The sequence below is a fragment of the Triticum aestivum genome, chromosome 5D (assembly GCF_018294505.1).
Source record: "Triticum aestivum cultivar Chinese Spring chromosome 5D, IWGSC CS RefSeq v2.1, whole genome shotgun sequence".
Taxonomy (NCBI): Eukaryota; Viridiplantae; Streptophyta; class Magnoliopsida; order Poales; family Poaceae; genus Triticum; species Triticum aestivum.
In genome coordinates this window covers 323,283,685-323,300,522 of record NC_057808.1, presented here as the reverse complement: position 1 = coordinate 323,300,522, position 16,838 = coordinate 323,283,685, and the positions used below count along the sequence as shown (strand labels likewise).

General features: G+C 43.7%; 1 protein-coding gene across 4 annotated transcripts; it reads left to right on the top strand.

The window, feature by feature from the left end:
* The first annotated feature begins 8,097 nt into the window (after window positions 1-8,097).
* LOC123121479 (putative 1-phosphatidylinositol-3-phosphate 5-kinase FAB1C) lies at window positions 8,098-15,351 on the top strand. Of its 4 annotated transcripts, none has more exons than XM_044541477.1 (12): window positions 8,098-8,518; window positions 8,594-8,901; window positions 9,189-9,890; window positions 9,976-10,129; window positions 10,211-10,552; window positions 10,742-11,431; window positions 11,529-11,860; window positions 11,940-12,066; window positions 12,163-12,321; window positions 12,429-13,910; window positions 14,000-14,266; window positions 14,769-15,351. In XM_044541477.1, the coding sequence occupies exons 2-12, from the start codon at window positions 8,612-8,614 to the stop codon at window positions 15,021-15,023; spliced, it is 4,800 nt and encodes a 1,599-aa protein (XP_044397412.1). In that variant the 5' UTR covers window positions 8,098-8,518; window positions 8,594-8,611; the 3' UTR covers window positions 15,024-15,351. The 4 variants fall into 4 exon arrangements, with proteins under 4 accessions (XP_044397412.1, XP_044397411.1, XP_044397410.1 ...); XM_044541476.1 differs by having other exon boundaries at window positions 8,098-8,522; XM_044541475.1 differs by having other exon boundaries at window positions 8,099-8,518; window positions 8,610-8,901.
* The last annotated feature ends 1,487 nt before the right edge of the window (window positions 15,352-16,838 follow it).

Genomic DNA, 16,838 nt, shown 5'->3' with positions numbered 1-16,838 from the left:
GGCATTTGTTTCTTTTTATTTTTCTTTTTCTTTTCTTTTGGGCGTGCTTGTGCTGCTTCCGCCCCAGCACCTATCGTTGGTTGTATCGGATGGTTGCTTTGTAATACAAAGCGGGGGGAAACCCTTTTTCTCATAAAAGGAGGGGCGCCACCCTACCCTGCCTTCCCCGTACTCCAAATAAGGAAAGAAGGGGGCGCGGCTTGGTAGGGACCCCAAGTAGGATTCCTCCTTCTTGGGCGCCTCCTTTGGTTGCTCCTCCCTCCCTCCCACCTATATATATGTGGGAGGGGGCGCCTAGCACACACCAGACAATCGTCTAGCCGTGTGCGGCGCCCCCTCCACCATTTACACCCCCAGTCATATTTTTGTAGTGCTTAGGTGAAGCCCTGCTGAGATCACTTCACCATCACTGTCACCACGCCATCGTGCTGAAGGAACTCATATACTACCTCGAAGTCTTGCTGGATCAAGAAGGCGAGGGATGCCACCGAGCTGAACGTGTGCAGAACGTGGAGGTGCCGTGTATTCGGTACTTGATCGGTTGAAGCGCGAAGAAGTTCGACTACATCAACCGCATTGTGAAACGCTTCCGCTTACGGTCTACGAGGGTACGTAGACACGCTCTTCCCCTCGTTGTTGTGCATCTCCATGGATAGATCATTGTGTGTGCACAGATTGTTTTTTGTTTTCCATGCAACGATTCCCAACAAAGGCTACCAACGAAAGTTGTGCCTCGCTGTGGTCTCGATGGCGCTCACTGATACATGTCAAACATATCTATATTTTATGATACCTTTATATCATTGTCACATAGTTTTGATACCCATTTTATAATTTTTTTAGACTAACCTATTAATAAATTGCCTATACCCAGTTATCTTCTTATCTTGTTTCTGGACTTCTCAAAAAATCAAAATTTTGGGTACAAAAAAATCAAAGAAAAACATGTCGGTAAGTTGCAACCCTAGGAAGTTATAGAAAGGATCGGAGCCATGAGAGCAGCCCCATGGGCCCCACATGCCCCTGGCTCGCAGTCAGGGGTGGTTCCGCATGGGCCCCATTAAGGTCGCCTCCACTGCTTCTCCGTGCCCATGCCTTTATATTTACCCAAAATCTCCATATTAATCGAGGAATATTTTCCACAACACACCTCTCCGTTTCGATGTGATCCAATCTGGAGGCTTGTTCTGCTACTCTGTCAGAGAGGGAATCCATCGCCGGAGTTACCTTCATCAATATGGCTGCGACCATGACCATGTGTGAGTAGTTTCTTTGGACTGCGGGTCCATAACAGTAGCTAGATGACATCTCTCACTAGTTCTTCAATACAAGGATCTCATGAACTTCCTTACGTGATTCAGATCAATCCGACGTAATTATTGGTGTGTTTTTTGCGGTGTGATAAATTTCCACTTTATGGTCAGATCTATTCATGAATTATTTTGAGATTCCTTTGATTCCTTTATTGCATGTTTCATATACATATATGCTCTCTTATCTATTAGCCTTGCACTGACCATGTTTGGATGAATGATCTCCAAGAGGGAGTTGTGTATGCTGGTTGCGTTCAATCTTGCAAGTAATCTATCATAGTGACAGAAGTTGGAAAATACTTTTATTGTGTTGTTGCCATTAAGGATAAAAAAGATAGTCACGTAGTTATTGTTGGAGATCGTTGCAGAAATTAAAAAATTTCTACGCATCACCAAGAACAATCTATGGAGTCTTCTAGCAACGAGAGGGAAAGGAGTGCATCTACATACCCTTGTAGATCGCGAGCGGAAGCGTTCAAGTGAACGGGGTTGATGGAGTCGTACTCATCGTGATCCAAATCACCGATGACCGAGCGCCGAACGGACGGCACCTCCGCGTTCAACACACGTACGGTTGGGGAAGATGTCTCCTCTTTCTTGATCCAGCAAGGGGAGGGAGAGGTTGATGGAGATCCAGCAGCACGACGGCGTGGTGGTGGAAGCAGCGGGGATCTCGGCAGGGCTTCGCCAAGCTCAGCGAGAGGGAGAGGTGTCACGGGAGGGAGAGGGAGGCGCCAGGGGCTTAGGTGTGGATGCCCTTCCTCCCCCCTCTTTATATAGGGCCCCTAGGGGGAGCGTCGGCCCTAGGAGATCCCATCTCCAAGGGGGGGCGGCGGCCAAGGGGGTGGCTTGCCCCCCAAGCCAAGTGGGGCGCCCCCACCCCTAGGGTTTCCAACCCTAGGCGCAGGGGGAGGCCCAAGGGGGGCGCACCAGCCCACCAGGGGCTGGTTCCCTCCCACTTCAGCCCATGGGGCCCTCCGAGATAGGTGGCCCCACCCGGTGGACCCCCCGGGACCCTTCCGGTGGTCCCGGTACAATACCGGTGACCCCCGAAACTTTCCCGGTGGCCGAAACTGGACTTCCTATATACAATTCTTCACCTCCGGACCATTCCGGAACTCCTCGTGATGTCCGGGATCTCATCCGGGACTCCGAACAACTTTCAGATTTCCGCATACTAATATCTCTACAACCCTAGCGTCACCGAACCTTAAGTGTGCAGACCCTACGGGTTCGGGAGACATGCAGACATGACCGAGACGACTCTCCAGTCAATAACCAACGGCAGGATCTGGATACCCATGTTGGCTCCCACATGTTCCACGATGATCTCATCGGATGAACCACGATGTCGAGGATTCAATCAACCCCGTATACAATTCCCTTTGTCAATCGGTACGTTACTTGCCCGAGATTCGATCGTCGGTATCCCAATACCTTGTTCAATCTCGTTACCGGCAAGTCACTTTACTCGTACCGTAATGCATGATCCCGTGACCAAACACTTGGTCACATTGAGCTCATTATGATGATGCATTACCGAGTGGGCCCAGAGATACCTCTCCGTCATACGGAGTGACAAATCCCAATCTCGCTTCGTGCCAACCCAACAGACACTTTCGGAGATACCCGTAGTGCACCTTTATAGCCACCCAGTTACGTTGTGACGTTTGGCACACCCAAAGCACTCCTATGGTATCCGGGAGTTGCACAATCTCATGGTCTAAGGAAATGATACTTGACATTTGGAAAAGCTCTAGCAAACGAACTACACGATCTTGTGCTATGCTTAGGATTGGGTCTTGTCCATCACATCATTCTCCTAATGATGTGATCCCGTTATCAATGACATCCAATGTCCATAGTCAGGAAACCATGACTATCTGTTGATCAACGAGCTAGTCAACTAGAGGCTCACTAGGGACATGTTGTGGTCTATGTATTCACACATGTATTACGATTTCCGGATAACACAATTATAGCATGAACAATAGACAATTATCATGAACAAGGAAATATAATAATAACCATTTTATTATTGCCTCTAGGGCATATTTCCAACAGTTATCTCGACGATGAATGTGAGGGTGAAGACCATACACTATCAACATTATGCCACCTTACTTAATGCAGTGCTCTGCTTAATACTTTGAGATGCATGCTCTATAGTGGTTTTGGGGTGGAGTATTAGCTATAGATGCACTTGGATAACAGTCTATAGATATAAGGATGTAATGCCTCTATGCAATCATGCCATGAATAATCATAGCCACAAAAAACTACATTTAATCGATACATAATTGTAATCTGTTCACCACACCTATGTTATCTTGTTTGGAGAGATGTCTCTAATGAAATTATAGATCCTAGTTCATTCATCTTTATTGGTTTCAACCTCGACCATTTACTTTTATTATCATCTACAATACCATTCGTTACATTACGTACCTACAAGTATCAATTTCGATCACACTAGACGTCTAATCCTTGCAACTAGCAAGACGTGAAGATTGGCAACCTTCCTGGTTTGGTTGGGAATGAGAAGAATTTAGTTAAATGTGTGCATGTATGATCATTAACATAAGTGAAAGGATCGGTATGGTCGACTAGAGAGGGTGAATAGACGACTAACAATTTTTAAATCCTTTTGCGAATTTTAGGATCAACAATAAAGCAACATATATGACAAGCTCAACAAACCACAAGTGCAATATAAAGAGTGAACGCAAAATAATATGTTTGCACAAACGTAAGGGATAGAAGGAACCGCAAGTGGACACGAGGATGTGTTCTCAAAGTTCCCTCTGTTAGGGGAGGTACATCTCCGTTGGAGGGGTGTGGAGGCACGAGGCTCCCCAAACTCCACAATGGCTCACCCTATTATGCTCATGCCCTCGCATAATGCAAGGTGTCGTGAATCCACTAGCGATGTCCTTGAAGGCAGCAACCGGAACCTTTACAAATAAGGTTGGGGCTATCTCCACAACTTAATTGGAGGCTCCCAACACCACCACGAAGCCTTGCCGCAATGCAATATGTCTCCAAGGTGACTTCTACCATCTAGGGTGCACAAATATTCAAGAGTAACAAGTTGATGAAGATGAATGAGTCGGGGGAACACAAATCGGTTTGGTAGGAATGTTGATCGGGTGAATCTCCTTCAATCCCTAGAGTATCAGAGAGTTTGGTGCACGGGGATGGAGTTCTTGAGCTTTTAGGGTTTGGCAATGGCGGGGAAAATCTTGAGGAAGATTAGGTTATTAAGGTGGAAGAAGGGGGTATAAATACCCCTAAGAGGCATAGTGATTGTTGCCTAGCCGACATATCTGAGCACCCGGAGCAAAGGGGTCCAGGTACCCGAACCACACAGGGATCCTGAGGTATGTCCGGGCACCCAGACCGCACATAAGACGGACACCAGGGGGCTCCTGGCACCCCGGGGGCCAGAATGCCGGACACCCAGACCGTCCCAAGAGTTGCCCGCATCTTCGGGCACCCCGGACCATCCCAAGAGTTCCCCACATCTCCGGAACCTAGGGGCTCCGAGGACTCCGGGCAACTGGACAGTCCAAAAGGGGCGGGGGCTCTGTGGTGCCTTCGGGCACCTGGACAGTCCATAAGGGGTGGGCACTCTGTGGTGCCTCCGGGCACCCAAACAACTGCATCGGGTCACAATGCTTCTTGAAAACAATACCTTTCGAGAAGAAGAAATAAGTGGGGAGACATTGTGTATGGAATTTATTTGAGTTCCTCAAATCCCTAACCTTCACAACCACTCTTAATGGTATGGTTTATCCTACGACTAAAAAAACCAAAAAACTCTTTGAGCCACCCCAAAACACCGTCTTTTTCTCTTTTTTAATATAGGGTATCACAGACGTTCATAGACCAATGAAATAAACAAATGACCTGACATAAACTTGACAACCAACATTAGTTTTCGCCAATCGTGTTGTAATCAACACCAAAATCATAAAGGAGTGACAATTCACTTTCGATACCCCCCTTTTCATGAATTGATGACAATAAAATTAGCACATGAGAATAATTATGGTGAAAGATAAACTATATTGCCATGCAACACTATTAATCTAGGAAGCTCCCATTTGATGTGTGCATGTATAAAAATATGCTAGGAAACCAAATCACACAATGAAGAAGGCTCCCCCTAAATTAATAACCAAATGCAACAAGATAAAAAAAGAGTGAGGTGAGCATGTTGCACAAGCTAGTTTGTGCTAAAATAAAACATAATAACAATGGTGCCATGGGTCACAAACTAGAGGTATTGTGAGAGCAAGATATACGTGCAAGACTATGCTAATGCAATGACAAGCACAATAATATAACCAAGGAAAGCTCATAAAACCAACATATAGTTTCACACAAAAGCAAATAGAGTAGCTTGCAACAAATTACCAAAGTACGGAACGACACATAAAAGTTATTACAAGCCCATAGAAGAACGAAAGCTAACACGAGGGCTTGCAATATCCAAGCACACGAATGCTAATAGAGTTCTTCTCCCCTTTTGGCATCGAGACCCCAAAAAGGGAAACAGGTGATGCTACCAGGAGGACCTAAGCTCGAGGAGGGGCACTGGCAGCATCCTCATCCTCATCCTTTGGGATATAGCCAAGGTAGGCGTTGGAGTAGTCCGTGACAACATTGTCAACATCCTCACGTCCAGGTGGCTAGGCTCTCTAGAGTTCAGGCTTTCGTTGCATTCTACTCTCAGCGCAACTTCTTGCTCCAGTTTGCATCCTTGATGTGACGTGCCTGGTTGGACTTGCAAATCTTGAACAAGTTATTGAACCCACGAAAGAGCATGTTTTATCCTTCTTATTGATGATGAAAAGAAGCAACAGTATGAGCAAACCGGGTGAGATCCTGTGCAGTGGCAACCCGTGAGGAGGAAGCACTTGTAGTGTCCCATGCCCCGGGCACTACTCTCAACGACCCTCCCATAGGACATAGGACGTGCTCCCTCGAGGCAGTTGAACCTAATTTAAGAACATCTCCGTGTCACTTTGTCAAGTGTACGACGATCATCGACATAAGGTCGTCGTACACGCCAAGCTTACTAACCACACTACTAAGAATACCCCCTAGTTGAAAGTTTATTCTTAAACCTCAACACATAGTGTTACTATCTACATTATAAAATGCACGCTTTCACATTAAACTACAACCAAATCTTGTCTAGCTTTGACAAATAATTAACATGCTAGGCAAACACTGTACCATCATCAGACTACCCATATTTTTTCTCTTGAATTTAAATATCTTATAACAAGTATATAAATTTTAAACAACGGTCAAAGTAGCATCTCAAGGATTGTGCCCATATAGATTGAGTATTTAATGTTATCTTGTAATATTGAAGTATTCTTATATTATATATACTTCCTCAAGTATCTAAAGTCAAGCATGTGCATCAAGTGCATTGATAACAAATATATAAGCAAATAAAGTACTCTTACATCAAAATATGCATAATCTGCCATTAATAATGTCCCATTATTAAGACATAGATACAAAAATTCCATCCAATTCACTTTCCTTACATCATGTAAGCTTTTACAATTACAGTTTTTTTTACCAAAATCACCTCTTTATTCACTCGCTATCAAAGTTGCATCGTTTACAAGCATGGAAATCACCTCATCCGGTGTTGAATCCATCCAAACAGAAGGAGGTGAAAATCTAGCTATCCTAGCCAGTTCATGAGCTACTTGATTACTTTCCCTATTGCAATGAGCATAGGTTACATGATTGAAATCAAGAGACATAAAAAAACAGTCATAAAAAATAGCACTGGCCACCGATGATGAACTACCATCATTCAGAGCTTCAACAACTTTCATGCTATTCGAATTGATCTCAATTTTGCTACATCCCATAGTACGTGCAAGATTCAAGCCAAATCTCACTGCCACGACTTCTGCTGTAAATGAATCATAGCAAATCTTCATCTTTTCATTTGCTGCGGCAATGGACTTCCCATTGTGGTCTCGGGTAACAGCCCCCACGGTCCCCACAAGTGAATCAAAATCAAAACCCGCGTCCACATTCAGCTTCATATAACCGAACTTAGGTTTTTTCCAATCAGGTAAATTAACTAGATAAGGTTATGTTTATCTTTAACGTATTTTCCTTACCGTCAACAATCATCATTTACTCTCCACATCCCTTTTTACAAGAATTATGTTACTTTTTCATAATTGTCATCAATTGTAAGGCATATCTTTATGATAGATTTTCATTGATCTTTCCCAAGCTTTCTCCTTCAAAATTGAACTTAGTGAAATAAGTATACTTAAAACCTGGCATTATATGCCATTGATAATGGCCCATTATCAACAACTGCAAACATATATTTTTTCATTTCATTTCATTTTAAGTACCGTCCATTTACACGTGTGTAGAACACGCGCGTTGCGTGGACAGTCGTGCGGTGCGAAGCGAGTCGTAACTCATACGACCTGGTTCCGCACGTTCACGGGCTGTTATTAATTTTCACAACCGGGGCTGTTAATAATCACCAAAAGAGAAGAGATAAAAGATGGATATCATTAAGTGCTACAGATAAGATTACATCCACATCCATTCCATATTTCCTTGGATTAATAATCATCCATCCTTTATAGGTACTCCTATATAGATATCCACCGTACACAAGGCGAGACCGAAAGGAGGAAGGAAACGGGGTTTCGACAGCGCACGCAGCCTCCCCTCGCCGTTAGCGTCCCCATTTTACGGCGTCACTTTCCTAGTATTCACTCTCAAATCTCCCTCCCAATCTCCATATCCGTATAATAAGCACCACCGCTTCGCCGCCGCCGCCCGCCAGCCTTCCCCTGCTCTCTCCTCCAAGCTCTCGCCAACGCACGCGTTCCCACCCCTCCAAACCTCCCAAATCTGCAACCAAGCCGCGCTTCTCCGGCCCCGATCCTCTGGCCGCCGCCCGCCTCTCCCGCATTGGCTGCTGAATCCCCGCCCCACCGCCTCCTCGCCGGAGCCCCGCTCCATCTCCTCCTCGCCGGAGCCCCGCTCCATCGCCTCCTCGCCGGAGCCCCGCTCCATCTCCGACCGCCCCCGCCCCCGCCCCCCAGGGCCTGGGCACACCAGTTAGTTCCGCGCGCGTTGGTGGGGAGGTGGACGGTGGCTTTGGGAGGAAGGAATCTTCCGCGCGTCCGCGTCGCGTAGGTTCGGCGCGCCCCGTTGTTTCCTGCTCCATTTTTTTTGGCAGTTTTTTTAGTCGGTTGGTTTGAACGTAGCGTGGTGGCCTGGTAGGGATGGGTGTGCTGGATTTCGCGGCGATGGGCGCAGCGGAGAAGACCAGATCCCTCGTCGCCGACCACCCGCAGCGCCACATGCACAAGGGCGGCACCGATGGGGACGCACTCGCGCGCATAGAGACGCGACGCCGCCGATCGGTGGGCCATGCCGGCGGCCCGCCCGGGCGGCCAAACAGCCCGGCGTCGCCTGCTGAGCCGCCCATGACGCCGCTGCGGGCGCCCGAGGCGAGATCCAGGAGCAAAGGCGACGTGGCGCCGCGCTCCCCTCCTCCAGACCGCGATATTAGGTAACGGAAATCTCTGTCTCTATCTGTAGTGCAAAATTAATTGGTTCCTAACACTAAACTATAGTAGTACTCCTAATGATATGGAGGTGAACTAGTAAATCAGTTATTATTTACTTCCGTTGCCTTCTAATAAGTGCAAAATGTCTGGTCAATTGACTTAGAATGGCTTTAAGTAATCGCCCCTCTTTCTTTGGAAGTAGTGGTTGATGGACGCTGATGGCTTGAGTAGAGGTAGGTTGTCTAGCTCTGGCCACTGTTGACGAGTTCTGAATAATTTTTTGATGCAGGCAAGCGGATGACGAGGAGGCTCATGAACCCAGGGTCCAGTTTTTATCCCCAGGGACTTACTTCTTAAATGACTTTTCAGATACAGATTCTAGTGTTAGTGTTAGTAACTCAACATACAGATCGATGACCCCAAGCCCCACAGAGAGTCCTACTTGTGCGGCGAGGCAGAATGATGGTGCAATTGCAGCAATCGACTCAGATGATGCTCATGATCTAGCTGGTGTTAGCATCGCCGAGAACAGCAAAGCAAGCCATGTGCCGTCCTGTATCTTCGACTTTGGTGGAAATATTTGGTGCCCACCACCGCCTGAAGATGAGATTGATGATGCTGAATCGAGGTTATTTGGATTCGATGACGATGATGATGAAATTGGGGACTCCAACAACATTTTTGCCCCAAGTTGTTTCAGTGCTAAAACTAATAGAGCAACTGGTGTTAGTAATATTAATTGTGGGTCCCACCAAGAGAGTGTTCAGAAGGATCTATTTAGGCATTTTCAAGCTCTAGTTGCACAGTTACTGAAGGCGGAAGGTGTTGGGTTGGCCAGTGAGAAGGATTCCAAAATCTGGCTCGATATTGTGTCCTCGTTAGCATGGCAAGCCGCTTACTTTGTGAAACCTGACACCAAGAAAGGCGGCAGCATGGATCCTAGTGATTATGTGAAGATCAAGTGCATAGCATCTGGGAACCCAACTGATAGGTATGTGCTCGCTTCCGTTGTTTCTACGCATTGCATGCTTCTACTGATCATAATTTGGAACTGATTGATAACCCGTTGATTGCAGCAATTTTATAAGAGGAATTGTTTGCTCCAAGAATGTAAAACACAAACGCATGGTCTCTGAGTACAGTAATGCCAAATTGCTCATTTTAGGAGGTGCACTCGAGTACCAGAAAGCTTCTAATAAGTTAGCATCAATTGGAACTATACTCGAACAGGTTTGTGTCTGTGCATGTTTTTGAAATTTAAGTATGATGTTTAGTTGTTTGCAGTCTTGCTGACAAATGTTCTATCTGTAGGAGAAGGAATATCTACGAACTGTTGTTGGAAAGATTGAGTCTAGGAAACCTAATGTGCTGATAGTTGAGAAGAGTGTCTCATCTTATGCCCAGGAGCTCTTAGCGAAAGATATCTCATTAGTTCTGAATGTAAAGAGGACACTTTTGGAGAGAATATCAAAATGCACAGGCGGTCAGATTGCCTCGTCAATTGATAACATTGCTTCAGCAAGGCTAGGGCAATGTGACATGTTCAAGGTGGAAAAGGTTCTGGAATCATTTGCATCAGGACATGCAGAGAAGAGACCAACAACAAAAACACTGATGTTTTTTGAAGGCTGTCTGAAGCGCCTGGGTTGCACGGTAATTATCCCTTTGTGAAGATACTTGATTGGAATAATAAAATGGTTTGTTGGCATTTATTTACACTTCTCCTATCATATGATGTGCTCAGCTGTTGATCTTATATACTTTGGAACTGTTCTTGAATTGCTTACTCATATATTATTCCAGAACCATTCTGCAAGCTAAACGTGCAATGCTTTTATTTAGGTCCTACTAAGAGGAAATTGTCGAGAAGAACTGAAGAAGATTAAGCATGCAATGCAACTTGCAGTTTTTGCTGCTTATCATCTGTCCCTCGAGACATCATTCCTTGCTGATGAGGGCGCAACAATTCCACGAGTTATTTCAGTAACTGCAATGGGTGCACAAGAAGCATGGACCAATACAGATCACATTTCTGCTAAGTCTGCTGATCGTGATACTACTGATAGTCTCAGAGCTGCTACTAAATGGCCACATACTGCTGCTATCACGCAAATGTTTGATGGTATTTCTGCATCACCGCCTTCATTACGATTGGATGGGGAAAGCCTTGGAAGTGCACCTGAGTGTACCGAATCTGAATCTCCTGTTAATCATGCCAATTCTCTGAATGCCGTTAATGCCTGCCAAAAAGCTGTCTTGGCAAAGATACCCGTGGATTTATCTCTTTTGGAAAACAGTGGGAGTGGTCTACCACCAGATGACTTCCAAGCAGGAGGCCTAGATAACCAGAACAGGCTTTCATGTAGCTACTTACCTGGTACTGACAATCATCAGAGCATCTTAGTTTCCCTCTCAAGCACCTGTATCCCCAAAAACATAGCATGTGAGCGTTCCCACCTCTTCCGCATCAAGTTTTATGGTAGCTTTGATAAGCCACTTGGGAGATACCTTCGCGAAAACTTATTTGACCAGGTACATCTGATATGTGCCTATGCATTGTATTCTGTTTTCTCAAATATTCCTTATCAATTTTTTCAAAATAGCAATGTGTTGTTGCATTTCTTTTCAGGCATATTGCTGTCCGTCATGCAAGGAGCCTTCAGAATCACATGCCAGATGCTACATGCACCAGAACGGCAGCCTAACAATAAGTGTTAGGCGTCTCTTATCCCAAAAGCTGCCAGGTGAACACGATGGAAGGATATGGATGTGGCACAGATGTATGAAGTGCAAATTTGAAGATGGATTGCCGCCTGCTACACATAGAGTGGTCATGTCTGATTCTGCTTGGGGTCTATCCTTTGGGAAGTTTCTAGAGCTCAGCTTTTCTAATCATGCAACTGCCAACCGAATTGCGAGCTGTGGGCATTCTCTACAACGGGACTGCCTTCGTTTCTATGGGTCTGTAGCTCATTCATATGTTTCAGCTCTCTGTATCCAATCCTATCGTGAAATTGAATCTGCTTACAAAACATTGCAGGTATGGAAATATGGTAGCAGCCTTCCATTATAGTCCCATGGTTACTCGATCAGTTAACCTCCCACCCTCGGTGCTGAATTTCAGTTGCCACGGCATGCAAGACTGGGTGAAAGGAGAAACAGTCATGGTACGCTGTTTAATGTTCTATGTTAAACAGTTCAGTGATTCATTTCTGTGCCCTTCATTCTCAACTTTGGTTATTTGCAATAATTTTCTTATGTAGGTATTTGATGAAATGGAATCCTTACATATGGAGGTATATGGTTTCCTTAATAGTATTGAGAGGAGTATCACCACCTTGGATGAGCCAGTAAAAACAGGTATACGGAGGCAGATTATAGAGATGAAGGATTTGCTTAACAGGGAAAGAAATGAATACGAGGTCCGCCTTCTATTTTTTTTCTTTGTTTATTGTCTGAGTCTTTAGCGTCTTTTGTGTGCGTATGTTTTCCATTGTTTTTCTTATCCTCGTTTTGTTTTGTTTTGCAGGGTTTGCTTCTACCAGTTATAAAGGGGAGTGTTCATTCCATGAAATCAACTATTGATACTTTGGAACTCAACCGTGTGAGACGTGGTCTGCTCCTAGATGCATACGTTTGGGACTGCAGGTTGTGTAACATTGATTCGCTTAAAGCAAATGGCCATATTGCCAGAACTGATTCTTCCAATCCAGAAAATCTCCAAGCCACCAGCATGAAGGAAGATAAATCTGAGCTACTGACCACTGTTACACAGCATGGAGAAACACATGAAGGACCTGCCACATACAGAAGGTGCTCCTCTGGAAGTCCAAGGAGATCTCTACTATCCAGAGAGGCCTCAATGGATAACGGGAATATCTTGGTTGAGACAAATTTGCCGATTGGGCAGGTGGATGGTGTGAGTGGCGCAGGAGATCTTGACGTGGTCTTTAGCCAATTCAGTGTGTCTGAAAATGGACGGCGCCTTTCCATGAATTCTATCGAGACGGTACCAGTTGAGAGGTTACCCTCTCTTGCATCTATTTTATCTGATAAAATAGATATGTTATGGAGTGGATCTACTGAAGCACACTGCAGTCTTCCACAAGATTTGATCAAAGCTGATGGAAAGGGGTCTTTTAGTTTGTTGGGCAATCCAAATTACAAGAAGGCAATCTCCCCAGTTCGAGTCCATTCATTTGATTCTATATTCAGATTGCATGAACGGGAACAAACTGGATTGTTGCCTGCTTCATTACATTTGTCCTTGAAAATGAGATCAGTTGATTCCTTCAGAGATTTGACAAGCCTTGTAAAGGATCCGATGACAAACATGCGTAGGGCTTTTTCTCAAATATCTCCTAGATCAAGGGGAAACTTAAATGTTATTCTTACTCGCGCACCTACATATCTCAAGTCTGCTTCTCATATGGTGAGTGATGGGGCACGGCTGCTGCTGCCTCATATTGGTTCTGAAGGTGCCCTTGTTGTTGCTGTCTATGATGATGAGCCAACCAGTATCGTATCATATGCCATGACGTCACAAGAATATGTTGAGCATGTTACGCATAAACTGGATTCAAAATCCAGCTTTCAACATATGTCAAATTGCTCCGCGGTCAGCAATAGCGGACTTGAGAAAGCTTTGCCTTCACAAGAAGGAGCCCACTTTAAGTATTCGTTTGACAATGAAGCATTTTGTGCAGATAATACAAAGTTTTCAGTGACTTGTTATTTTGCAAGGCAGTTTGCTTCACTTAGAAAGAAGTGCTGTCCAAGTGATGTTGATTACATACGTTCTCTCAGTCGCTGTAAAAGATGGAGTGCTGATGGTGGAAAAAGCAATGTTTACTTTGCAAAGACAATGGATGAGAGATTCATTATTAAACAAGTCACCAAGACGGAGCTAGACTCTTTTGTTGGGTTTGCTCCTCAATACTTCAGGCACTTGACTCAATCATTGACTTCTGGAAGCCCAACATGTCTGGCCAAAATATTAGGAATTTATCAGGTTCGCCACTTTCTATGTTTGCACATTTGATCCGGCAGCACACTTTTTTGTTCAATCTTTTATTAATTTATTGTGTTGCTCCCATCCAGGTTAATATCAAGGGCTTGAAAGGAGGGCGTGAGGTTAAGATGGATCTTATGGTTATGGAGAACATTTTCTTCCAGAAAACAATATCGAGGGTGTATGATCTAAAGGGTTCCGTGCGTTCACGCTATAATTCAGATACATCTAGCCACAATAAAGTACTTTTGGACTCTAATCTCATCGAGGAATTACATACAAAGCCTATATTTTTGGGCCGTAAGGCGAAGCGAACATTGGAAAGAGCTGTCTGGAATGATACATCAATTCTTGCGGTATGCAACTCTCTCAACTTACTTTGTTTCATACAACCAAATTATAGGAACCTTTATGATGCCAAAAGGAACATTTTACCAGCAGCACCCCTCTAGTCTTGTTCACCTTAATTTCACAAATAAAGTACTGCTGATCACACTTTGTTTCACTGATATGAAAACCATCATTTACATGACACAAAAGAAGGAGCAAGAAGAAGCATCTTTTCAATGCACCGTTTTTACTGGATTGTGTTCATAGAACCGCACAGCTGAGCCTAACATATAATTTTGAGACCCCATGAAAATTGAACAGCCCTAGTTCCTGGTCTTCCTCATGAAGTCAGAATAGCTTGTGTTTTTCTCCACAAAGATGGCTCGTATTCATTATCTTCTACCAGGCCTTATTTACGTATTACTTGTTGCAAACCTAAAACATAAGTACTTATTTGATTTCACTTTGCGTCATCCTGATGATTTTAGAGAAACATCTGCGCTTAATTAATTCAATTCACTTTTGCAGTCGTTGGATGTCATGGACTACTCGCTTCTGGTGGGCATTGACGAGGAGAATAATGAGCTTGTGATTGGCATCATCGACTTCCTGCGACAGTACACCTGGGACAAGCAGCTGGAGACGTGGGTGAAGGCCTCAGGCATCCTAGGTGGCCCCAAGAATGAGACCCCAACTGTCATATCGCCAGTCCAGTATAAGAAGAGGTTCAGAAAGGCCATGTCGAGGTACTTCATTGCCATCCCCGACCAATGGTCCTCTTGAAGATCGCTCCTTCATCTGTCACCTGTCAGCAGAAACCGCATCGTTCATTCCTCCATGGTAATTTTTTGACCAAGGACACGGTGAATCGATACGGATAGCCATTCTTTGGTTGTTTGTGTTCTTTTTAGCAGATCGCATCATTGTGGCAGCTTACTTAGCTGTAGGATATTCATATGGATCGCTCCATGTAAATTGGTGATCGACGGCGGAGTTTTAACGCCGAGATGCGCCGGCTCCTTTTGATGTAACCCGGCTTCTATACCGACAGTTGTAGGACAAAGATGAGAGATTTTATGACATGTAACAGCTCAGTTACTTCTTCTGTACATTTGCATTGTGGTCTCATGTTTTTGTAGGGGATTAGCGCCTCATGTTTTTTTTAGGGAAAGGCAGCTGACTTTATCCAATAAAAATAGGATCTGTCTAGTCTTAGTCGTTTAGTCGACTGAGACTTGGAGACTTAGCTATGTCTCAGTCATTCATGTACGATCGTCCGGTTTGATCGCTATTTCTGGTCGCTGGTTTTTGTGATGTTTGCTTTTTTTAAAGATGATTTTGTGATGTTTGCTTGTTGGGTTTGTTTGTGGATCTGTGATGGGCTTGACTGAGTTGGGCTGGCTTGCGTTGATTTTTTTATCTCTTTTCTTTTTTCTTTTTGCATATACGGAATAGATAGTTAAAGGGAAAAGAAAAAAGGAATGACAAAAACAGAAACAAAATACTAGCTATGGAAAAGGGAACATGCCGTCCCACGTGACCATTGCACATGAATTGCCATGATGTTTACACTGAAGTTGTCATGATATGTATTTTCTTCTACATTTAAAAGTAAATTTTGACATATTATAAAATGAGAAATTAAGAAACTAGACTTGCCATGCACCATAAATAAAAATTGCCATGATACTTGCACTTAAAATTGCCATGGTTCATACAAAAAAATATTTTCATGGTCAAAGTACTGGAATTGCCATCATCGAAAAACTAAAATTGCTATGATCTACAAACTAAAATTGCCACATGACAATTTTAGTTTAAGCACTATGACAACTACAGCATAAACATCATGGCAACTTTTGGGCAAAAAAAACATTTCGTCGAAACATATCAACATGGGGTCTAGTTTTGAAGATCTCGTCGAGACGGATTTAATGGTGAAAACGAATTTTTAATTCACTTTTTTAATTAAGAGATAAAACATTATTAAACCGAAAACCAAAAAGATTTCTGCTAATGTCATCTGTTCATACGTGGCAAAATGAGTGGTGATGGAGGCGTGTGGGCGATGTGCAAACGCCCACACGTGCATTTTGTCACGTATGAACAAATGACATCAGCAGGAATCTTTCTGGTTTTTGCTTAAAAGTATTTTATCTCCTAATTAAAAAATCGAATTAAAAATCCATTTTCATCATTAAATTTGTCTCGGCGAGATCTTCAAAACTAGATCCCATGTTGATATGTTTCAATGAATTTCTTTTTTCTCAAAAGTTGACCTGTCGTTTACACTGTAGTTGCCATAGTGCTTAAACTAAAGTTGCCATGTGACAATTTTAGTTTGTTATCATGGCAATTTTATTTTTTGATGATGGCAATTTCAGTACTTTGACCATGAAAATTATTTTTTGTATGAATCATGACAATTTTAAGTGCATGTATCATGGCAGTTTTAGTTTATGGTTCATGGCAAGTCTAGTTTCTTAATTTCCCGTTTTATAATATATCAAAATTTACTTTTAAATATAGAAGAAAATAACTGAAACATATCATGGCAACTTCAGTGTAAACATCATGACAATTCATATGCAATAGACA

Bases quoted from the DNA above. Each gene is read 5' to 3' on its own strand.
- LOC123121479 (XM_044541477.1), top strand. From the start codon at position 8,612: ATGGGTGTGCTGGATTTCGCGGCGATGGGCGCAGCGGAGAAGACCAGA. The intron at 11,432-11,528 runs GTACATCTGATA...ATTTCTTTTCAG, and splicing joins GCGAAAACTTATTTGACCAG to GCATATTGCTGTCCGTCATG. The intron at 12,067-12,162 runs GTACGCTGTTTA...TTTCTTATGTAG, and splicing joins TGAAAGGAGAAACAGTCATG to GTATTTGATGAAATGGAATC.